The sequence below is a fragment of the Danio aesculapii genome, chromosome 21, assembly GCF_903798145.1.
Source record: "Danio aesculapii chromosome 21, fDanAes4.1, whole genome shotgun sequence".
Classification (NCBI taxonomy): domain Eukaryota; kingdom Metazoa; phylum Chordata; class Actinopteri; order Cypriniformes; family Danionidae; genus Danio; species Danio aesculapii.
Window position 1 is genome coordinate 4960379 of NC_079455.1, and position 25771 is coordinate 4986149.

The 25771-nt window shown below is 37.2% G+C and overlaps 1 protein-coding gene across 1 annotated transcript; it reads right to left on the reverse strand.

Annotated features, from left to right (window-relative positions):
* Window positions 1–1983: 1983 nt before the first annotated feature.
* Window positions 1984–25567, reverse strand: stc2b (stanniocalcin 2b). Its single transcript, XM_056446091.1, has 4 exons — window positions 25302–25567; window positions 20359–20501; window positions 14072–14283; window positions 1984–9430 (listed from the first exon to the last, which is right to left on the reverse strand). Exons 1-4 carry the CDS (start codon window positions 25543–25545, stop codon window positions 9055–9057), a joined length of 975 nt encoding a protein of 324 aa, XP_056302066.1. The 5' UTR covers window positions 25546–25567; the 3' UTR covers window positions 1984–9054.
* Between the last annotated feature and the right edge of the window lie 204 nt (window positions 25568–25771).

The window sequence follows — 25771 nt, forward strand, 5'->3', positions numbered from 1 at the left end:
ATGACTTTTGCTGCTTGTTCAAACTACTTATTTAAAATAAGTTGAAACAACATGATTCTTGAGGGTTTTTTGGGGGGACAACTTAATTGTTTTATGTTCAACCAACTTAACAACTAACTTTATTGATTTATGTTGGGACAACATAAAGGAATTGTGCAGTATTTTTTACAGTGTAGAAACTAAAGTTATACTATGGAAGTGTTTTTTTTCCACACAACATTCTTCAGAATATCTTCTTTTTTCAGTTTTGAACAAGTGGAGGGTGAGTAAATTATGACAGAATTTTTTTAATTTTGGGTGAACAGTCCCTTTAAACTGTAATATTGAGCACACAGTATTCCAATTTAAAATATTCGTGTTCTGGTTCAATATATTTCAATGTATAATGTTTATATTATGAAGTGTAATGTTAAAGGTGCTTTAGTCATCAGTGTCACACAATCTTTCAGACAGGAATTATGGCTTTTTTTATTTCTTTTTACATTTTGCCAGTATTTTTGTATTATGTTTATTAATATATTTAATCAACTTATACAATTTAATCAATCATTTTAATATGGAAAATCAATAAAACTAGTTTGTTATAGTTATTTTATTTGTATTTGTATTATGTTTATTATTATAAACAAATTCTACAATTTAATTGATCAAATTAATAATATGGAAAATCAATATATTATTAAACTGTAATGTTGACTTTAGTTTATTATTATTATTATTGTTAGTATTATATTTAATATAATAATTAATCAAATTAATATGGAAATATCAACATATTAAGCTGTAATGTTTTAGTTTATTGTAGTATTTAATATTATTATTACTATGCTTATATTTAAAAATTATATCATTAATCAAATTAATATAGAAATATCAACATATTAAGCTGTAATGTTTTAGTTTATTGTAGTATTTAATATTATTATTACTATGCTTATATTTAAAAATTATATCATTAATCAAATTAATATAGAAATATCAACATATTAAGCTGTAATGTTTATTTTAGTTTATTGTAGTACTTAATATTATTATGCTTATTATATTTAAAAATTATAAAATTAATTAAATTAATATAGAAATATCAGCATATTATTAACCTGTAATGTTTATTTTAGTTAATCGTAGTATTTATTATTATTATTTGTATTATTATTATTTGTGTTGTTTATTATTATATTTAACCAAATAACACAATTTAATCAATTACTCAAATATATATAGAATATATTATTAAACTGTAATGTTTATTAGTTTTTAGTAGTGTTTATTATTATAAATTTTATTATTATGATGATCATTATCATTATTACTGCTACTATACAATAACTTCTGTTCCCTATTGTGCTACTGTTTAATCAGTTAATCAAATGTATATAGAAATATCAGTATATTATTAAACTGTAATGTTTATTTTAGGTTTTTTGTAGTTATTATTATTATTAATTTATTATTATTATTATCATCATAGATATACACACACACACACACACACACATATATATATCATGTTGTTGACGTCAAATTCTGACCCGACCATCCGAATGTCCCAGCAAAAATCGAGACTCATCAGACCAGGCACCATTTCTCCATTCTATTGTCCAATTTTGGTGAGCCTGTGTGAATTGTAGCCTCAGTTTCCTGTTCTTAGCTGACAGAAGTGGCACCCGATGTGGTCTTCTGCTGCTGTAGCCCATCTGCCTCAAGGTTGGACGTGTTGTGCATTCAGGAGATGCTCTTCTGCATGTCTCGGTTGTAACGAGTGCTTATTTGAGTTACTGTTGCCTTACTATACCTACAATCGAACCAGTCTGGCCATTCTCCTCTGACCTCTGGCATCAACAAGGCATTTGTGCCCACAACAATATTCAACATTAATAACATATATTTATATAAGGTGAACATTTTTTTTTGTGTAAGCACTGATGCAGTTGTGAAGATTTCCTTGATACTCATGCAGCATGAATCCACAAAAAGCCAATCAACTGAATATGAGTTTGATTTATTATGTATTTTTCTATGAATACATTTGATTACTTTGATACAGATCTCGAATAAAAATATAAATGATAATAACATAACATAACAAAAAAACGAAAATAAATAGTACAAGCGTGAATATAAAACGTATTACCAGCACTTTATAGTGGCTGCAACAAACCTGACGTCAAAATAAAAGTCCTCTAGACACACTTCATGCATAACGTTGAAGAAATTAATTTAAATCGAGAAACAATAGTAATAATGATGTGAAATATCTACAAGACACACTGGAAACTGAGGGGAGTGAGTTATGCTTGCTTTGTGAAAATATGGAGACATATATGCGATACAGTATATCAGTTACAGAGATGAGGTAGGTCCAAAAACAATGTTCTGCATATTATACGTTACAATATTGGTGTGCAAGACCGTAATCTGTTTAGATAGGCAGAGGTCTTCATCACGTACCACAATGGTAAATATGAAATCTGATATGACAGACAGATAATAGATATGTCAGATTGCCTTGGCAACGGCAGCACTGCAGTGCAAGAAAAGTGTGATATTAGAGCTTATATCTGCTGCTGAGGCTTCATCTCACAAACCATGTCAAGGTCACCTTCACATTCACACCTCACCCCAAAATAAAAGAAGAAAGACATTAAAATGAACTACTACGCTGTCATGCTAAATCGACACTATTGGTTGCTTTAGCGCTTAATTCATTTCACTGTCATGTTTAGGTGGTGACATTTTGGAAACGTTGGGAGTATGTGCGCAGGGATATATTTGAGAGCCGCAAAACATGTTCCCAGGGCTACGTCTGGCTGCATTTTGTGTGTAAAATGAATGCTACAGGGTGCTAACAATAACTTCTGTTGCTTTTCGCGATACTTCTATGGGGTGCTAACGTTAACTTCTGTTCCTGTTCACGATACTTATATAGTGCGCTAACACTAACTTCTGTTCTTTTTCGTGATACTTCTACAGAGCGCTAGCGCTAACATCTGTTCCTTTTTGTAATACTTCTACAGGGCGCTAATGCTAACTTCTGTTCTTTTTTTAAATTTTTTTATGGGGCGCTAATGGTAGCTTCTGTTCCTTTTTGTGATACTTATGGGGCGTTAACACTAACGCTAACTTCTGTTGTTTTTTGTGACACTTCTACGGGGTGCTAATGCTAACTTCTGTTCTTTTTTTGTGATAATTTTATGGGGTGCTAATGCTAACTTCTGTTCCTTTTTGTGATACTGCTACAGAGTGCTAATGGTATCTTCTGTTCTTTTTTGTGATACTGCTACAGGGTGCTAATGGTATCTTCTGTTCCTTTTTGTGATACTCCTACAGGGTGCTAATGCTAACTTCTGTTCCTTTTTGTGATACTTTTATGGGATGCTAATGGTAGCTTCTGTTCCTTTTTTGTGATACTTCTACAGGCCGCTAGCGTTAACTTCTGTTCCTTTTTGTGACACTTCTTTGGGGCGGTAATGCTAACTTCTGTTCCTTTTCGGGATACTACTACAGTGCAATAATGCTAACTTCTGTTCATTTTCGTTATATTACAATGGGGCGCTAACACTAACTTCTCTTCCTTTTTGTGATACTTCTACAGGCCGCTAGCGTTAACTTCTGTTCCTTTTTGTGACACTTCTATGGGGAGGTAATGCTAACTTCTGTTCCTTTTCGGGATACTACTACAGTGGAATAATGCTAACTTCTGTTCCTTTTCGTTATATTTCTATGGCGCGCTAACGCTAACTTCTGTTCTATTTCGTGATAATTCTACGGGCCGCTAATGCTAAGTTCTGTTCCTTTTCATGATACTTCTACAGGGCACTAATGTTAACATCTGTTTCTTTTTCGCGATACTTTTTCCAGGGTGCTAGTGCTAAATTCTGTTCCTTTTTTGCGATACTGCTACAGGGCACTAACGCTAACTTCCTTTCCTTTTCACGGTACTTATACAGGGCACTAATGCTAACTTCTGTTCCTTTCAGAACAAAAAGGAGAAAGACAGTTATATTTACAGAAATGTAACCGTGGCCTCTGATGGATTTACAAAAAATAAACAATTACATTTGTTTTTAAAAAATACGTTTAAAATGATATGATCCTTTCTTCTTCTTCTTCTTTTGGGGTAAAATGTGACCCAGACATGTTTCATCTTCTGTCCCCAAATGGCTCTGCATCAGAGCAGACAAACACTGAGCTTGTGGAATGATGTCATCGTAGAAACCCAATGCCCAGTTTTAGTAATAATGCAGAGAAGTCTCTTCTCTTTTAAAAAACGTGTAGGACTACACTCGATCCACAGTCTACGAGTCAAACATGTTTGAGACTCCTATCAAATACTTGACCAGTCCATGTCCTCACAATATGACCCAGTAAACCCACACACACCTACTTGTACTGTATATATGGTTTACAAGGACTTTACATAGTCGTAATGTGTTTTATACAGTTAAAACCTCTTATAAAAATGGCCTTTACCAACCCCTAGTCTTAACCTTGTTGGAAATTGCCCTGTAAGTATGATTTTTAACTGGTTTGAATTATGAGGACACAAAAACCAGCTTAATAGAGTACAACTAGGTCATATCCATGCAATTATACAATTTTGTGTCCTTGTAAACCATATACCCATGAATGTATATGTAAAACATGCACATGTTTGTGTGGTTTACATGGACTTTCCATAGGCGCAATTTATTTTATACAGTAAAACCTCTTATGAAATGGCCTTACCCCCCTCTAGCCCTAACCCCAACCCAATTGTAAATAGTGTAAATGCCCCGTTAGGTATAATTTTTAACTGGTTTGAATTACAAGGACACATAAACCAGCTTAATAGAGTACAACAAGGTCATAACCATGTAATTATACAGCTTTGTGACCTCGTAAACCACACAAACATGTACATATGTACATAACTTTTACATATACATACTTGTGTATATGGTTTACAAGGACTTTCCATAGGCGCAATTTATTTTATACAGTAAAAACCTCTTATGAAATGGCCTTACCTACCCCTAGCCCTAACCCCAACCTTGTTGAAAATTGTGTAAATACATGGTTAAGTATGATTTTTCACTGGTTTGAATTACGAGGACACATAAACCAGCTTAATAGTGTACAACTAGTTCATACCCATGTAATAATACAATTTTGTGTCCTTGTAAACCACAAAAACATGTACATATGTTTTACATATACATACTTGTGAATATGGTTTACAAGGACTTTCCATAGGCGCAATTTATTTTATACAGTAAAACCTCTCATGAAATGGCCATACCTACCCCAAGCCCTAACACCAACCTTGTTGCAGATTGTGTAAATGCCCTGTTAGGTATGATTTTTAACTGGTTTGAATTACGAGGACACATAACCCAGCTTAATAGAGTACAACTAGGTCATAACCATGTAATTATACAATATTGTGACCTTATAAACCACACAAACATGTGCACATGTACATATCTTTTACATATACATACTTGTGTATATGGTTTACAAGGACTTTCCATAGGCGCAATTTATTTTATACAGTAAAAAAACTTATTATGAAATGGCCTTACCTACCCCTAGCCCTAACCCCAACCTTGTTGCAAATTGTGTAAATACATGGTTAAGTATGATTTTTAACTGGTTTGAATTACGAGGACACATAAACCAGCTTAATAGAGTACAACTAGGTCATGCCCATGTTATTATACAATTTTGTGTCCTCATAAAACACACAAACAAGTACACACACAATGATGTGACATCATAGTGAAACACCCTGTCATCATCGCTGGTGCATCTGTCCTTCAGACATCAATAATGTTAATGAAAGAAGTCTCTTCTGCTCACTGAAGCTCAGCACCACACACTTAACATGGGCCATGTAGTCAAGCGCCATTACAATTTAAAATAAACGCTTTCTATTTAAACATATTTGACTTTTTCTTTTAATTTTGTGATTACAGATCAGTCTTCAGAGTAACGTAATTATTTAGAAATCATTCTGCCGTGTTGATTTGCTGCATTGTAGAAACATTTGAGGTTGTCAATATTGAACACTTTTTGTTGCCTAATATTTTACTAAGCTGAAAAAGCTATTTTAAACATTAATTAAAAATGATTTTTGATGCCGAAGACATCAGAGAAATAACGTACGCTTTAAAGCGAAAGTTTATACGGAAAACTGTTGTTTTAAATTGTAACCGTATTTAGAAATATTTCTGGTTTTACTGTTAAGGTATTGCTCGGTGGTTGTTAGTGTGTTCTAGGTCATTTCTAAGGTGTTGCTAGGTTAAGTCAATGGGACTTTTCCGAATTTTCCGGGTCAGTTTTCAGAAAACCACAAGTCGGATCAGTTAGTTTGGAGTGTTGGAGTTAGTTTGGTGGTTGTATTATGAACAATCTAGGAAATGCATTCTTAAAATAGTCTAAAGCTGCATTCTCATTAGATACGGATGAAGCGGCGAGCGCGAGTGATTCACATGTTAAGTCAATGCAAAGACGCGAATAGACGTTCTTAAAATAGTCTAAAGCTGCGTTCTCATCAGATACGGATGAAGCGTCTAGCGTGAGTGATTCACATGTTAAGTCAATGCAAAGACGCGAATAGACGTTCTTAAAATAGTCTAAAGCTGCGTTCTCATTAGACGCGGATGAAGCGGCAAGTGCGAGTGATTCACATGTTAAGTCAATGCAAAGAAGCGAATAGACGTTCTTAAAATAGTCTAAAGCTGCATTCTCATCAGATGCGGATGAAGCGTCTAGCGTGAGTGATTCACATGTTAAGTCAATGCAAAGATGCGAATAGACGTTCTTAAAATAGTCTAAAGCTGCGTTCTGATCAGACGCGGATGAAGCGTCTAGCGCGAGTGATTCACATGTTAAGTCAATGTAAAGACGCGAATAGACGTTCTTAAAATAGTCTAAAGCTGCGTTCTCATCAGATGCGGATGAAGCGTCTAGCGTGAGTGATTCACATGTTAAGTCAATGCAAAGATGCGAATAGACGTTCTTAAAATAGTCTAAAGCTGCGTTCTGATCAGACGCGGATGAAGCGTCTAGCGCGAGTGATTCACATGTTAAGTCAATGTAAAGACGCGAATAGACGTTCTTAAAATAGTCTAAAGCTGCGTTCTCATCAGATGCGGATGAAGCGGCGAGCGCGAGTGATTCACATGTTAAGTCAATGCAAAGAAGCGAATAGACGTTCTTAAAATAGTCTAAAGCTGCGTTCTCATCAGATGCGGATGAAGCGGCGAGCGCGAGTGATTCACATGTTAAGTCAATGCAAAGATGCGAATAGACGTTCTTAAAATAGTCTTAAGCTGCGTTCTCATCAGATGCGGATGAAGCGGCGAGCGCGAGTGATTCACATGTTAAGTCAATGCAAAGATGCGAATAGACGTTCTTAAAATAGTCTAAAGCTGCGTTCTCATCAGATGCGACTGAAGCGTCTAGTGTGAGTGATTCACATGTTAAGTCAATGCAAAGACGCGAATAGACGCGCGAATGAGGCGCGCGAATGACGCAATGTGCGAATCGCTCGAGTTGGAAAATCTAAACTTCAGTGTACTTTTGCGCCGCATTAACCAATCAAGAGCTTTCTCTTGTATGGGATTGTGAATATGTGATTATGACGAAGAGCCTGTTGTTGGTGTACCGAGGGGAAATCCTCCTGCCGACACCGGACAACAGTTCATTCAACTGGGCTGAGCTCAGTCTGAAGCACCTCTGAAAGGATCTAGTGGACTCAGACACGGCGCCGAACGAATCGACTGTGTTTTCCAGCCTCCCTAAAGCACTTAAAGCACAGCTACTATGTCAATAAAATCCATGTTAGACATTTAGCAGCAAAGCTAGAGTCAGACAAAAGCCCCGCCCATGATGCGAATCTGCATCTATTGTGAAGTGAATTTGACGCGCGAATAAAGTGGATTTGACACGCGAACGAAGCGAGTAAACTCAAAATGTTCACGCGTCTATTTATGCGTGATTTATTCGCGAGTTCCGCGTCTGGTGTGAACAGCATTAGAGGAAAAAAAAGGAATAGTATAACAGTATGCTGACTTTCTCAAGCCACTATAATTATTTACTATGAGTTACTCTGAAATCACATCATCATGAGCTGCTCATGTGAAAAGATCACAGTGCTGTTACATACTCACGTGATCTAATGACCATTAAAAACTCATTTTAAAGAGATTTACTCACCCTCGTTTTCAGTTTAACGCAGAAGAACATATTTTGAAGAATGCTGAAAATCTGTCACCGTTGACTTCCATAGTAGGAAAAGCAAATACAGGTACCAGCATTCTTCAAAATATCTTCTTTTGTGTTCAACAGAAGCAAGACAATCAAACAGGTTTGGAAACAAATGAAGGTAGAGTAAACAATGACAGGATTTCTATTTTTTGGGGAACTGTCCCTTTAAGAAAACATGCGCACTTTTTCGTGAAACGACCAGTAACACCAACTCGCCAGCACCAATTTCAGTCATGTAGGACGCAGGGCGAGAGGTAACTTTAGACCCAGTGTGTCTGAATCTGCAGAGCATTAGACACTTCCTTCAAAGACATTAGACATCGCAAGTATTTCAAATGATTGACCTGTAGCGTATGTACAGTTGAAGTCAGAATTATTAGCCCTCCTGAGCGTTTTGTTTTGTTTTTTAAATATTTAACAGAGCAAGGAATTTTTCACAGTATTTCCAACAATAGTTTTTCTTCTGGAGATGTTTAATTTCACTAAGAATAACTGTCATTAGCCCCTTTAAGCAATATTATTATATTTGATTGGCTACAGATCAAACCACTGTTATACAATGACTTGCATAATTATCCGAACTTGCCTAATTAATCTAGTTAAGCACTTAGATGTCACTTTAAGCTGAATACTAGTATGTAGTAAAATATCTAATAAAATATTATGTCATATTAGTTATTAAAACTATTATGCTTAGAAAAAGTCTTCCCATTAAACAGAAATTGGGGAAATAATCATTCAGGAGGGCTAATAATTCTGCCTTCAACTGTGTGTGCTTAAACGCAGAGCACACTCTTCCCTTCACCTCCTTTTGGTGGCATTCGGAGACCTCTTGAGCTCTTTTCGGGCGTCAGAGGTGTTGTCTTGAGGACCTGAGGAGAGATTTTCCTCTTCACGAGTTTCTGTGAGCGTCCAGACTGCTTGGCCATCAGCCTCGTGGTGAGGAAAGCTCGTGGGATGTAGGGCGTTTGCGTTGGCTCCTGGTGTGGTAGTGATGTCTGGGATGGGGGCGAGGGTGGAGCTGGCCTGGTTCTCCACCTTTCCAAGGGCACAAAGACTCAGGGTCCCACACAGAGCTCCCCAGTTCTGCTCGCACTGCGTTCGTATTCGGCGGCCGATGGCGACTCGTACCTCCTCACCGCATCCCAGCAGGATGTTCACTAACTCCACATGAGGCCTTTCAGTGAAGAGACAATGGTAGAAACCACAATTAGACCAGTCATGATATCTATGTTTTGTTGTATGACATGTTTCACTAAAATATATTGGGATAAATGGAGCATAAAGGAATTAAGTTACAGTTTTTCTCAGTGGCTTTGGTGCATTTCTCACAACACTATTTACATTTGCACAACAGTTAATGCATTTCTCAAAAACAATTAGTCATTTGTGCACATCATAGTAGCAGTTTCTCATTCCTTCCAACAAATTGCGAATGCTTTTGGACATGCATCAACTGCTTTCACACAACTCTCTGCTGTTTTATTATATTATCATTTGCTTATGTCATGTCAGTCAGAATTAATTAAACTTGTGAATGCAGAATAGCAGTAGCATTGCTAGACATAAAGCTCTACTGGGGCACGTCCCCCCTCAAAAAAAAAAAAAAAAAAAAAAAAATATATATATATATATATATATATATATACAGGGGCGTAGCTGAAATTTTAAAAGTGGGGGGACAGTTGAATGTTGAATGAGATTCAATATTTTATGTTCATATGATATTTAATCATCTGTGTCTAAATGGTTGGCCTAAAAAAGTGAGGGGGACGTATCCCTCCTGTCCCCCCTGGTTACTACGCCTCTGTATATATATATATATATATATATATATATATATATATGCACAAAAAACATTTATTATAAATAAAAGTATTGTTGTTATTATACAATTATTATTCTAAATAATTAATCCTAAATGTAACTGGAAAATAATCATAAAAAATCTTTTGCATGAATATTAATTATGAATACATATATATATATATAAAAAAATATAAATATATATAACTATATATATTTATAAAAGAAAAAAAAAGAAAAAATATATATATATGTGTGTGTGAATCTATCTATCTATACACACACATATATATACATATATATGTATATATATATATATATATATATATATATATATATATATATATATATATATATATATATATATATATATATATATATATATAAATGTATGTATATATATATATATATATATATATATATATATATATATATATATATATATATATATATAAATGTATGTATATATATATATATATATATATATATATATATATATATATATATATATATATATATGTATATGTATATATATATATGCACACATATGTATATGTATATATATATACACACATATATATATATATATATATATATATATAGAGAGAGAGAGAGAGAGAGAGAGAGAGATAGATAGATAGATAGATAGATAGATAGATAGATAGATACACACACACACTTAGTAGAGAGTTACATAATATTGAGTAAAAGCACAGTCCAGCATCACTAGTTACAGAATCACATTTATTTTTTCCCATAGATATTTTCAGTCAAGTCTTTATCAAAACATTATGACACCAAAAAAAAAAACAACAACCAGAAACGAGGAGCATCGCAACATTCCAAACGTTTATTTGAAGAAAAAAAGACAAAAGTAGAGCATGGCTGATGTTTGGATTTAAGCAATCTAACACTCAAGAGCCTATGTTTGGGTGTTTGGATGTTTTGTTGCAGTAATAAATATGTTTCTGACTTGTTACATGTTTTGCAACTATTCGTCTAACCCTAATTGATGGAGTGTGCTGCTTTTTTTTTTTGTTTCTTAACCAACCATGTTGGAAAAAGATGTAACCTGTCGTCAGATTCCAGGATGACAATGCCAAGATTCATCAAACTGCACAAACTGTGAAAGTCTGGAGATGTGCTGGAGTAAACAGTCTCAGGGTCAGACAAACAGTACCAGATCTGGACAAATAAATGCAGCTCTTGATGGAAATAAATGTACATTGTGTAACATACTATATAGTGGTCAAAACAATGTCACGACAAATGCACATCGTAATAAAAGTCCTAAAGATGGTTACAATCCAACCCCAAGTAGAAACACTACATTTTGTCCCAAACACATTCAGTAGGGTTCAGGTCAAATGGAGGTCAGTTCATTTGTGAAAATCAAGCCTTCTTTCAGTTTGAGCCTAATGAATATTGGCAGAGTCTTCCTATAATATGACCATGAGATGTCTTTTGACATGGGATACACTTATTTTGACTGTTTAAGAAGGTAAACGGTGCACAATGTAATATTTAACCCTGAAGATGAACTTGATTATTTATTATTTTATTATAATGATTTAATTAAGTATAAGAAGAATTGAATTGAATGAAATAAACAGAGACTATGCCTTATTATTTTACATTTGATTATTCAACTACTGTATACCTGAATACAGTTCGACTCCTCAGAAAAAATGTAAAAGTCGTTTATTTAATTTGTATCTTTTTTTTATTTATTGAATATATCTTTGCTTGTAGATTGTTTATTATATTTTATGCGCTGCCTTACAGAATCATCCCATTCATTCATTTATTCATTTTCTTTTCGGCTTAGTCCCTTTATTAATCCGGGGTCGCCACAGCAGAATGAACCACCAACTTATCCAGCATATGTTTTACACAGCGGATGCCCTTTACCCATCTCTGGGAAACATCCATACACACTCATATACTACGGACAATTTAGCCTACCCAATTCACCTGTACCGCATGTCTTTGGACTGTGGGGGAAACCGGAGCACCCGGAGGAAACCCACGCAAATGCAGGGAGAACATGCAAACTCCACACAGAAACACCACCTGACCCAGCCGAGGCTCGAACCAGCGAACTTCTTGCTGTGAGGCGACAGCACTACCTACTGTGCCACAACGTCACCCCCAATCAATCTAAAATTATCAAGTATTTCCAAATAGTTATTCAACTCATCTAGTCAAATTGTATTCATATATATATATATATACGATGTATATCTATATATATATTTATATATATGATAAATTTTACCACAAGAATTATTGTGGTGCTAAGTAAAATATCAAATTGTGTATAGAAATATATATATAGATATATATATATATATATATATATATATATATATATATATATATATATATACACACATATATACATATATATATATACACACACACACACACACACACACACATATATATATATATATATATATATATATATATATATATATATATATATATATACACACATATATACATATATATATATATACACACACACACACACACACACATATATATATATATATATATATATATATATATATATATATATATATATATACACACACATATATACATATATATATACTATACACAATTTGATATTTTACTTAGCAACACAATAATTCTTGTGGTAAAATTTATGATTTATATTTAGTATTTGTAATACAATTTTGCCCTGTAATACAAGCAGTCAGATATATGAACTGTACCTTTAATTTTACCTGCTCAATGAAAACACTCTTTTGAATGTATCAAACAAAACTCAAGTACATTTACAGAATGACATGAGCATTTATAGCAAATAACCAAACGTAAATATTATCCCGCTTACTTTTTGAGCGTTGTCAAGCGAGTTCTTAAACGCCTATGATTGATGACACGTTCAAGAAAAGTGATGCATGCTTACGTTGCACAGAATACATTATGTCCTGTATATCAGTGACTGAAATAAGCCACACTGAGCATCAGACAACCCAGGCTCCTTCTGATAATGTACCCCTATATACATTTCTGGAGTGTGCCAAATACGTCCCAGGAGGTACATTTTTTTGCCGTTTTTGTTTTTGCAAATCCACCACAGGTCGCTGTGTACGCTTTTTGAAATCTCAAATTTCTCTCACGAGTGCCATTCACGCCTGTTGTTCTCTTTTAGGTAAATCCACCAGAGGCTGCTGTTGACTAAACTGACTGACCGATTAACTGACGAATCCTACGCCTTTCCTAGACCCAACCAATAGTGTTTTCAAAGGCACTGATCCCCCCACCCACCACCTTCCCTAAACTCAACCAACAGTGTTTTAAAAAGCAATCCAGAAAAAGAAAAGGCCTCGCGGCAGCCTGATTACCACGTTTTCAGATTTTACCACATTCCCACCGTTATTTACTTGTTTATTTTTTGTCTTTTGTTTTGGTTTTACACACTTTCTGGAACCGTTCTTTGTCAAACTCCATTGTTGTGGTCAACTCTATGTCTCAAGTTGATGTTCACGGCGAGCTTTGGACAAACTGGTAACAGCAGGAAAGCTCGCAGACGGCTCCCTCCCCCGTTTTAAAGACTAAATGCAACCTACAAACTTCTGGCTACATAATTCGCAATCTCAATAGTATATGTAGTGGGACGTTTTCAAAATGAGCCTATGTTAGCATCAAAGCAGAACTCATTAATATTCACGAACCTTCCAAATACGGTCAAAAGAGACGATATCATTCTAGGATCAATTCCTAGGGTTATAAATAGATCTGGAGATGTCTTGCTCCTACCTAAGCTACATACCTACATACCTATGTAGATATCAGAGAACTATTTAAACATATTGCCTTTAAAGTAAAAGTAAGTTTTGGTCCACCACTAATGGTGACAACAAAAACACAAAAAAATATATCACCAATATATAACTGATATCAATACTTGTAAAGTGAAACGCGCGTATTATTTTCGGCCATATATCGCATCACAACACTACATTGCAGGACTCACCCTTTAGGAAACAGGTCCTTAAAATGGATCATCTCCACCATGACGTTGACGTTCTCCCTCACGGCCAAGCAGAGGTTGTGTTTGAGGTAACACTCGCGCTGAAGCTGGAACACCATCTCTTTCACGGCCACACACTTGCGGCTGACACAGCTGAACTTGTGGCGCAGTCCGTGGGCCATGCACCTGAGCGTGTCTTTGATAAACGATTTCCCCTGCAGGGATACAAGTAATTCATCAAAAATCCTGATCCATTTAAAGTGTTAAGAATGTAAGTTATTAATTACTCACACTCATATCATTCCAAACCCCTCAGAACTTGCTTTTCTTCCGAACGCAAATGAAGATATTTTAGGTGAAATCTGAGAGCTCCCTCATCCTCCATAGACAGTCTAGAAAGGTACCAAAATATATCCTCAAAACAAACCATGTGCCTTCGGTGGTTCAATCTAGATCAGGGGTCACCAAACTTGCTCCTGGAGGGCCGGTGTCCTGCAGATTTTAGCTCCAACCCTAATCAAACACACCTGAACAAGTTAATCAAGGTCTTACTAGGTATACTTGAAACATCCAGGCAGGTGTGTTGAGGCAAGTTGGAGCTAAATCCTGCAGGGACACCGGCCCTCCAGGACAAAGATTGGTGACCCCTGATCTAGATATTAGCTATGAGAATACATTTGTGCGTAAATAAAACAACAAGGCTTTATTCAACAGTTTCTTCTCCTCAGTGTCAGTATAGGGTGCACGCCACATTCACGAGCTCTATACAGTGACATATAATTCCCGGATGCCTGCACGCAACTTCCTCTGTCTGAATGAAAGAATAGGCACAGCCAAGCACATGAACGTACGTAGAAACTGTTGGAAAAGTCGTAATTTTAGCTTTATGTGCGCACAAAAGTATTCTCATAGCTAATATTTCAATTGGTCGGCTGAAGCCATGTGGTCTGTTTTGAGGATGTTGTTTGTTCCCTTTCTAGATTATGAATGAGTTGAGAACATTACTATTGAGGTGCTTAGATTTCAGCTTAAATATCTTCATATTTGTTCCGAAGATGAACAAAGGTTTCAGGGGTTTAAAATGACATAGGGGTGAGCAAATTCGTTATGGTTTAAACTAACCCTTTAATGACAGAATGCTGATTTTTACTTCTGCGTCAAGTGCACACATAGGGTGCAGCCTTCGCACGGTCGCATAACCCTCGCCATGGCTGACTCGCACCTCTCAAAACATCTAACTACATGTCGTAATGACGCATAACAACTGTGATTGGTCAGCTTGGTAGCTGTGCCGAGTGTGGGCGGTGCTGAGAGCCGCGAGCCCAATGGTACCAATGTTCACACGTGTCGAGTCCCATGAAGGAGCTCCAGATCTTTTGTGTTTACCTTATGATGAGGGTTTCCACCTCTGAATGAGTGAGTTAAGCTACTTGTACATTGAGGTAGCGTTCAGTAAGAACAAAACACCCGTGAAGAAACTCGACACAGAGGAACATAACTTAACTTACTGCCGGATATCGCTTTGGAAGTGTTTTCGCAGAGCAACACAAACAGCATGCAGAAGTATAAATGCACGACTACACGCATAGCAAGCGTCGTGGGTCATGCCGATCACTCGACGCAGAAGTATAAACCAGCCTTAAGTCTTATTACACTGTCAGAGACTCAGACGCATATTTTACTGCTATAATAGTGGGCGCTAGAAAGCTGCTCAAAATCTTGCTTATGTCGGGCGTTTTTCACAGATAAGGCTGGTTTATACTTCTGCGTCAAGCGCAGGCATACGGTCCGACGCAGCCTTCGGGCGCTAGCATAGCCCTTGTCGTGGCTGGTGCGCACCTCTCAAAAAATGTAACTACACATCGCAATGATGAGTAGAGCAAGGTCTGTGATTGGTCGACTTGCTAACTGGGCTGAGTTTACAAGTGTCGAATCCTGTGAAGGAGGTCCAGATGTTTTGTGTTTACCTTATGAGTAAAGTTGTTGCACATCTGCCGGTTCCCGCCTCTGAATGAGTGAGTTTGAGCCACTTGTATATTAAGTTATCATTCAGAAAAAACAAAACACCCGCGAAGAAACTTGTTTCGGAAGTGTTACTGTAGAGCAACACAAACAACACACAGAAGTATAAATGCACGACTACAAGTGCAAGGCTTGCGCTGTGGGTCACGCCGATCACTTGACACAAAATTACAAATCAGCTTTTACTGGCTTATCTTGGTTATCAGACGTCTCCTCTCACTGCACATCTTCACAACGTTCACCAGGAATGATATTTACACATGCTATGAAGTAGAGCTGCACAATTCTGGCTAAAATGAGAATCACAATTTTTTTGCTTAAAATAAAGATCACGATTCTATAGATTCTATAGGTCTACTGTTAGTTAAAATGCTAAATTTTGTGTGTGTGTGTATTATTACGAAATTATTTTATTTTGTCGTCCAACTGTGTTTCTAGAAAGACTTCCGTTTTTAAAATCTTGAATCTTCTCTGAGCAAATTACAGTTGCAACACTCACCTTTATCTCTTATGTTTCCTTCAGTTTGTTCGGTTCGTTTTACGTCATAACAGGAACTGCTGCCTAATTGAAGGCATGTCATAGCGACACCCGGTGGTTATTTATTGAATTACGCTCCTTTTTTGTATAGCGGGCCAGATTCTATTGATATTTATAAAAAAGCCTCGTGGGCCGCCACAAAACGGATTGTGGGCCACAGATGGCCCGCGGGCCGTAGTTTGGACATCCCTAATATAGCTGCTGCAAGCTGGGACAGTTCACCTAAATATGAAAATGTAGAACTAATTTTCTCACTCTTTGCACATTGAGGATGTATGTGATTTATTTATGTGAACATTTTAGAAATATTTTACCTGAATCTGTGGTTCTTGGTTATTCATATATTTCAAGTCAATGGATACCCAATTTTGTGATTAAACCACAATACATACAAGTTTGTTTGCTTAGGCTGTGGCTTAAAGCTAAAAATATTACAAATAATGTTCCGCTTCTTGCACAGACCCATCGTTTCTCTTTATAAAAAACAGAGATTGATTTGAAGTTGTTTGTATGTGATTGTTTTGACCATTTACTTAAAGAGCCCATATTATGGGTTTTTGAAAATGCCCTTCCATGTAGTGTGTCACACAGCTCTAAGTGATGTGAAATATCCAGCTAAGGCTTAAATCTGTAAGTGTACAGTGTTTAAAACTATTGATTCATCTATAAAAGAGTCGACTCATAGTGCTTCAAACGAGTCGTCTTGATAACGAGTCATTAGGTGTTTCGGATGACGCGGCTACGAAACAGAAGTAGTTGCGCGCGCAAACCCGGGAGATTTGACTAACAGAAAAAAAAAGTCACACACACACACACACCGGTCGAATAAAGTCACCCTGTGCAGATGGATATTATTGACAGTTCACCCAAAGATGAAACCTTAGCAATATAGCCTAGCCTTGAGCAGTTCGAGTGCTTCTGGAAACTACTGTAAACTACTGTAACTACCTCGCCAGTTCTTGGACTTTTTGCTCAATAAAATAGTTAGTCGTCAGTATTTTCTAGTCCATCGTCTGTATTTACATTCACCCACTGGCAGCCAAAATCCACTATGAAGCGTGTGTGCACTGTGACTACTTTTATATTGTTGATTAGCAGCTGGGCATTTCACTCTGTCTCGCGCTGAAGCCTTGTCCGTGTCGACCAATCGCAGCAGGCTGTCATCAGTCCAATCAGCGCAGATTGGCTTCGCGCTGAGGAGGGGTTTGGGAACAAATGAATCGCTGAACGAATCATATGGGAGTCGCTGGGATAATTAGGTAAAAATAAATGCAGATTATAAGACCATGAAAGTGTTGTTTGACCTTGCATGCATATTAAACTGTTGTTGGAGACCCTTACAACCTAAATATGACCCTATTTCATGTATAATATGGGCTCTTTAATTACTTTATATATGGATCACCATGGACCACGTATCCAGCTAAAAATTTTCTTTAATGTCCCACTGAAGAAAAAACACATCTTCAATAGCCTGATGGTGAGTAAATCAACAGTAAAATTTTGGTTTTGGGTTTTGGGTGAACCACCCCTGATGTGGTGCTGATCAATGACAGGCAGACGAAATATATCTCCAACATCAGACTAAATGTCAAACTATTAAAGTACACATGACATCAAAACTAACCATATTGATTTTGTTAGCGCACATTGCTAGTTTTGTTGTGAACAATTATCTGTGCATGTCATTAAGAAAAAAAATGTTTGCCCTTGCAATATAAATTAAAATCTGAAAATACACTTCCTGTTTGTTTTCAGTTAAATTCTCAGATTAGGGGCCCTATCATACACCTGGTGCAATGCGGCGCAAAGAGCGACGGAATTGTTGTTTGCTAGTTTCAGCTCGGCGCAAGAGTCGTTTTGACATTTGCACCACGCTGTTTAAATAGCAAATGCATTTGCGCTCATATGTGCGTTCTTGTCTAAAAAAGCAGGTTTGTTGAGGCGCATTGCTGGTGCGTTGCTATTTTGTTGAACTTAAATAGACTGTTCAATAGACCAGATCAAAGCTGGTCTAAAGTCCAGCGCAGAGCGTGTTAGTTGTGCGCCTCGCTTATACATTGCTTAATACACACAGGATGTACAGCAATACGCAAATATCTTCACAAATGAAAAAGAATTAAAGGATTAAAATATTACAAAAAGTATTATTTTCTAGCCTACATAAATATAAAAACCACTGCCTTCATGCCTTCTTCATCTCGGGGGGCTTTTTCAGTTTATTCATAATTCAATTCAATTCAATTCAATTTAATTCACCTTTATTTGTATAGCGTTTTTACAATGTAGATTGTGTCAAAGCAGCTTCACATAAAAGGTCACAGTAAATAGGAACAGTGTAGTTCAGTTTGTAGTGTTTAAGTTCAGTTCAGCTCAGTTCAGTGTGGTTAATAATCACTACTGAGAGTCCAAATACTGAAGAGCAAATCCAACGATGCGCAGCTTTACAGATCCCGAACCATGCAAGCTAGTGGCGACAGCGGAGAGGAAAAAAAACTTCACTAAATGGCGGAAGTGAAGAAAAAAACCTTGAGAGAAACCAGGCTCAGTTGGGCACGACCATTTTAATTTCTCCGCTGGCCAAACGTCTTGTGCAGAGCTGCAGTCTCAGTGGTGGAAGCTGGAAGCTGGCCTCAGCGAAGACTCGTCTGTCTCTGGAGCGTCACAGGAATCAGTCTCATGTTCTCCACTCCTCCATGACCACCACAGTAGCTGCTCAGGATACAGCCTGGTCCAGGATATGGAAACCTTGGGATCATCTCGTCGTTGGTCTTGGATCGACAATTCATAACAATTTGCTTTTGTATAATGTTATTATTATTAGTAGTATTATTCATTATATGCATATTTATATTTGTTTTATTAAAAAACAAGCTTAGATTTGTCCACCTGCCAGGTTTTAGACCATATGGGGCACAGCATGTGTATTTGGATTTAACTCAGTTTTTTGAACACACTTCGTTATTATTGTTCATTTATTAGTTTGTCGGAAATTAGAACTGAATTTAGAAATAGTTTTAAAACAAATCTTTGCGCTTAATGAATGAAACTATTTATGTATAGGCTAATAGACGTCTGTGCGTACAACACGTTTCCCTATCCACGAGAGTGAAAGTGAAAGTAAACAATGAGGAGGCTCGGCTCATCTCTCATTCTCACGTTGTAGATGCTCTTTTAAACTGTTTTCTCGCTAGTGAAGCGTTCAGTTTTTACAGTTTGTACAGTCCGCCATGTAATTAGCAAATGCGCTATGGCACAGGGCAACTGGCTCTTAAAGAGAATGGGAGATGAGACTCTGATTGGTTTATTCCTTAAAACAGACCTATAACTCATTAAAAGAATAAGCTCAACCCTGTTAGACCATGCGCCACAGTGCAGAGCGTATTTGTCCATCCTTAAAATAGCAAAAGTGGATACGGACAAACCCTTAATGCGTTTGCGCCCTGCGCTTTGGACTTTTAGTTTTGACAACAAACAGAAATGGTGAGGAGGTGGTGTCTGTTAGGTTGTAATAACTCTCCTAAAACCCCGATCTTTCTGAATGAAATGCCTATTTTACTTCAGCCAATCAGCTCACAGTAGAAAATAATCCACGCCCCCTGTTTTCTCATTTAATATTCTGTTTCTCTAGGAACTGCACCACAATAAAAAAACATGCATCTTCCACAGATGCAGAATTTAAAGCCAACATGTTATTCTCAGCCAATAAGTGAATGAATCTCGTTGGTACCTGGGAGTCAAATTTGCCAGCATTGTGGAGGAACGTCATGCAGATATCATGTAGTCCGCGGATCTCGCAGGAGTTGTTATTGAAGCATTCAAACATCCCACAGCCCACATCACCAGCGTTCACCAGACACTGCTGAATCTCCGCTGGAGAGAGAGAGAGAGAGAGAACGCACAGCCATTATACAGTAACTACACAGTACTCATGTGTTTCTGCGGGTGTTAAGAACACTCTACTTACTCTACTAACACTCTTCTAATGACAGAAATTATGTAATAAAAAATCTAATACACTCACCGGTCACTTTATTAGGTCCAACTGCTTGTTAACACCCATTTCTAATCAGCCAATCACATGGCAGCAACTCAATTGATTTATGCATGTAGACATGGTCAAGACGATCTGCTGCAGTTAAAACCGAGCATCAGAATGGAGAAGAAAGGGGATTTAAGTGACTTTGAATGTGGCATAGTTGTTGGTGCCAGACGGGCTGGTCTGAGTATTTCAGAAACTGCTGATCTACTGGGATTTTCATGCACAACCAGAAAAAATCCAGTGAGCAGCAGTTCTGTGGGTGCAAATGCCTTGTTGATGCCAAAGGTCAGAGGAGAATGGCCAGACTGATAGAAAGGCAACAGTCACTCAAATAACCACTCGTTATAACCGAGGTCTGCAGAAGAGCATCTCTGAACGCACAACACGTCCAACCTTGAGGCGGATGTGCTACAGCAGCAGAAGACCACACCGGGTGCCACTTCTGTCAGCTACAAACAGGAAACTGAGGCTACAATTCACACAGGCTCACCAAAATTGGACAATAGAAGATTGGAGAAACGTTGCCTGGTCTGATGAGTCTTGATTTCTGCTGTGACATTCGGATGGTAGCATCAGACTTTAGTGTCAACAACATGAAAGCATGTATCCATCCTGCCTTGTATCAACAGTTCAGGCTGGTGGTGGTGTAATGGTGTGGGGGATATTTTCTTGCCCCATTTTGAGCCCATTAGTACCAATTGAGCATCAAGTCAACGCCACAACCTACCTGAGTAATGTTCTGACCATGTCCAACCCTTTTATGACCACAGTGTACCCAGTGGTTTTTCTTGAACATGACAATGAGTTCACTGTACTCAAATGGCCTCCACAGTCACCAGAGTTCAATCCAATAGAGCAACTTTGGGATGTGGTGGAACGAGAGATTCGCATCATAGATGTGCAGCCGACAAATCTGCAGCAACTGTGTGATGCTATCATGTCAATATGGACCAAAATCTCTGAGGAATATTTCCAGTACCTTGTTGAATTTATGCCACGAAGGATTAAGGCAGTTCTGAAGACAAAAAGGGGTCCAACCTGGTACAAGTAAGGTGTACCTAATAAAGTGGCCGGTGAGCGTATTAAAAAAAAAAAAACTATAACATAATTCAACAATTATGTCTCAATGTGTAACCTGAACATTGTTTGATAGACTTTGATTGAGAATGTTAAAAATAATGTCCAATTTCTGTTTGATTAATGGAGCTTTGTTTGTGACGTGGACTTTGGTAAGGTTTCTTTACTGAAGCTTAATGGGATAGTTCACCCAAAAATACAAATTCTGCCATCGTTTACTTTTTTGCCCTGTTAAAGATGAAAAAAATTTATTTTGAAGAATGTTTGAAACCTGTAACTATTGATTTTTATAGTAGAAAAAACAAATACTATGGAAGTCAATGGTAACCGGTTTTCAACATTCTTCAAAATATCTTTTTTGTGCTAAAAAAATCATTAAGTGAAGTTTCATAAACTAATTTCGAGAGGAGCACGTGATATGATTGAGCACGTCTGGCCGCTCATCTGTAATCAGTAATAATCCAATCAGAGTGATCCTAGTCTATAAATGGATCGTTTTCTCCCTACTGTTTCTATCTTCGTTTGGAAGAATCCCCCCTTCCACCCCATCTCCTCCTCTTCCTCCCTTTTCTAAAGGGGGAGCTCTCGAGACCTACCTGATCTCGGATCTCCTGATATGCATATCGACCGGGCGGGAGCCCTGGGCTCAAATATCTCCGAGCTCAGGGTTCTCTCCCGGGACAGCATGCCAAACCTGCTTTATACGCCAAGCATATCTAAGTGGGAACTCTTGAAAAGAATCTGAAAAACATAATTGAGGTAAAGTTGGTTTTATATTCACACATTCTGGCTTAGAATCATATTAGCAGCCACTGAGTATCAAAGAAGCCTACAACATTGTTCACAGTCAATTAAACAGTGCTAATGTTGTTTTGAAGTCATACTTGCATGTGATATTAGACCATATATTCAAAGTACCATGGTAAACAATATAGGGAGCCAGTGGTGTAAAGTAACACATCACAAAAACACAAATCACTGTAATTGAGTAGTTTTTCTCAGCAATTGTAAATTATTAAGTGGTTTTAAAAATGTGTTTTACTTTCCCTTGAGTACATTTTTAGTGCAGTATTGGTACTTTTACTCCACTACTTTCCTTCAACCTCCAGTCACTACTTTATTTTCTCGTCCATGGGGATTAGAAAAATCAGTCCTGTGATTCCTGTCCAATCAAATCGCACATAAAGATATAACTCATAACTACTATGAATGCAGCAAACTGTTTGGAAGCATTAAAATTGTCTAAAATCTTTACACGCAATGACCCAGAGACTGTTCAGATGCATGTCACTGATAAGAAGATGACGGATGTTTACTGTATGATGACTGAAATGGCTCTGAACACCCAGCAGACACAAGACGTCAACAGGACGTCAGATTGACGTTGTACCCCAACCTAAATCTAACCTAATTTTAACGTATTATGACATTGTGTGCCTGCTGGGCAATAACTAAATGCACTACAGAATGTTACGTTTACACACACATGACATGTATGCATCAGCTTTTTACATCATAATACTCTTGAATCCTTTTAAAAGAGCTCCTTTTTACTCATGCTATGAGTAATATTCACAACCGATACTTTTACTTGCACTACATTTTTAGACGAGTAATGGTACTTTTACTTGAGTATGATTTTTCAGCACTCTTTACACCACTGTAGGGAGCATTTCAAGTTGTCACTGAATGAATGTGCGAATATAAAAACCAACTGTACCTCAAATAAACATAAAATGCCGTAGAATTACCAGAATGGACAAGGTGGCATTCTAACAATATCATAACAACGTTTCTGCAATGTTGAGAAAATACATATTACATTAATGAAACCCTGACTGGTGTCATGTTATGTGTGTAAAATAAAAACAGGGTAAAGAGAGAGAGAGAGAGACACACACACACACACACACACACGCACACGCGCACACGCACACGCACACGCACACGCACACACACACACACACCTAGATTATTATAAATGAATCATTGTAAATATACTGAGTATTATTGTTTTTATTATTGTTTTATAATATGTTGATTGTTAAATGAACACTTTATTCTCATATATAATTAATTTTGTATTGATTTGTATGAATAATATATGTTAAATTATAATATGATATATTGAATATTAATGCGATATATTAAATAATATGATGTACTGTTGATCATTTATTTAATTCATACATTCATTTTTTTTTGGGCTTAGTCCCTTTATTAATCCGGGGTCGCCACAGCGGAATGAACCGCCAACTTATCCAGCACATGTTTTATGCAGCGGATGCCCTCCAGCCGCAACCCATCTCTGGGAAACATCCATACACTACGGACAATTTAGCCTACCCAATTCACCTGTACTGTATGCCTTTGGACTGTGGGGGAAACCGGAGCGCCCTGAGGAAACCATCGCGAACGCAGGGAGAACATGCAAACTCCACACAGAAACGCCAACTGACCCAGCCGAGGCTCGAACCAGCGACCTTCTTGCTGTGAGGCGACAGCACTACCTACTTCGCCACTGCGTCGCCCATTTTATTTAATTATTGTATATAAATACCTTTTTTTTACTACTACTATTTACTATGTTTACAGTTTTTTTTATTATACATGTATACTATTATTTTACTTTTTATGTAAACTTTAGAACTGTTTGGCAATACATTTATCATGCCAATAAAGCAACTATTGAATTGAATAGAGAGAGAGAGAGAGAGAGAGAGAGAGAGAGAGAGAGAGAGAATGTTTTAACCCTTTAACTACCCCACCAATAAAACATTTCTGGATTGCATTTCTCAACTCCTAATGTTGCTAGTTAACACACTCAATGCATTTTTTTTCAACACATCCCATAATTTCTGAAATATCAGCCTCTACCAAATGGTAGATATGTTGGTTTATGGTAAAAGTCCTGGAATTAATACATAAATAAAAGAAAATCAGAAAATATAAAGGCCAATTTATTTAAAAACACGATCAAAATAGAACATTTAACATTTCTCATCTCATTTAACATGTTCTCTTGTTTGTTTTTTACAATAAAACAAAAATTAAGTGTAGTATAGTGCAACAGGATTATATTTGATTTTCTTTGTAAACCAACAATGATGTGTGTAAACCATTAGCTATTTAAAACCGTCATTCTTTAGATCAGTGTTTCCCAACCCTGTTCCTGAAGGCACACCAACAGTACACATTTTCAAGCTCTCCCTAATCAAACACACCCGAATCAACTTATCACAACACCAGAAGAGACTCCAACACCTGAAGTTATTGGGTCAGAAAAGGGAGACATCCAAAATATGTACTGTTGGTGTGCCTCCAGGAACAGGGTTGGGAAACACTGCTTTAGATGACTTTAACAGTCAATATTTAAAGCAGTCAAAATATGGTCAACCATTTGGTAGAGCTGACAGGTGGCCTAATTGGAATGACATTATGTTAAGTTGTTTGACAGAACACATAAAAGTTTGACGAGGCTTTAATACCGACAGTTTAAATAAGCACAACTATAAGGGGGCTACATGAACTGCGCAGAATATGTCAATACTAACCTGTGTTCTGCAGAGACAGCCTTTTCTTCTGGATGTTGAGTGATTTTTCCTGTGAGGTGTCATGAGCACTGGCGGATTCAGTCGCGTGCGTTTGCCGCACCGCCAGAAACAGTATAAACACTCCTAGAGTCAGTTGCGCACGCATGTCTCGCGATGGCGATGAATGCTGATGAATGTAACGCTGTCTAAAACTGCCTGAGTCTTCGGACCACTGGAGCATAACCGCAGTTGAAACGAAGCACATGCGGTGGAGGGAGAAGCGGACGCGGAGTGAGGATCGGAGGGATTGATGCTGTATGTAATTCCTCCAACTCGTGTCAGTTTGGATGAAGGAGGTGAGCAGGTGCTGACCAATCACAGCCCGCGGCGAGACGGCAGCAGCGCGCGTGCGTTCAAAACTCCAGACCACGCGTACTGTATATATGTAGTGCTGTCGCTTCACAGCAAAAGAAGGTCGCTGGTTCGAGCCT

Bases quoted from the DNA above. Each gene is read 5' to 3' on its own strand.
- stc2b (XM_056446091.1), bottom strand. From the start codon at position 25,545: ATGTGCTTCGTTTCAACTGCGGTTATGCTCCAGTGGTCCGAAGACTCA. The intron at 20,502-25,301 runs GTTAGTATTGAC...CTCTCTCTCCAG, and splicing joins GCTGTCTCTGCAGAACACAG to CGGAGATTCAGCAGTGTCTG. The intron at 9,431-14,071 runs GTGAGTCCTGCA...CTTCACTGAAAG, and splicing joins AAGGACCTGTTTCCTAAAGG to GCCTCATGTGGAGTTAGTGA.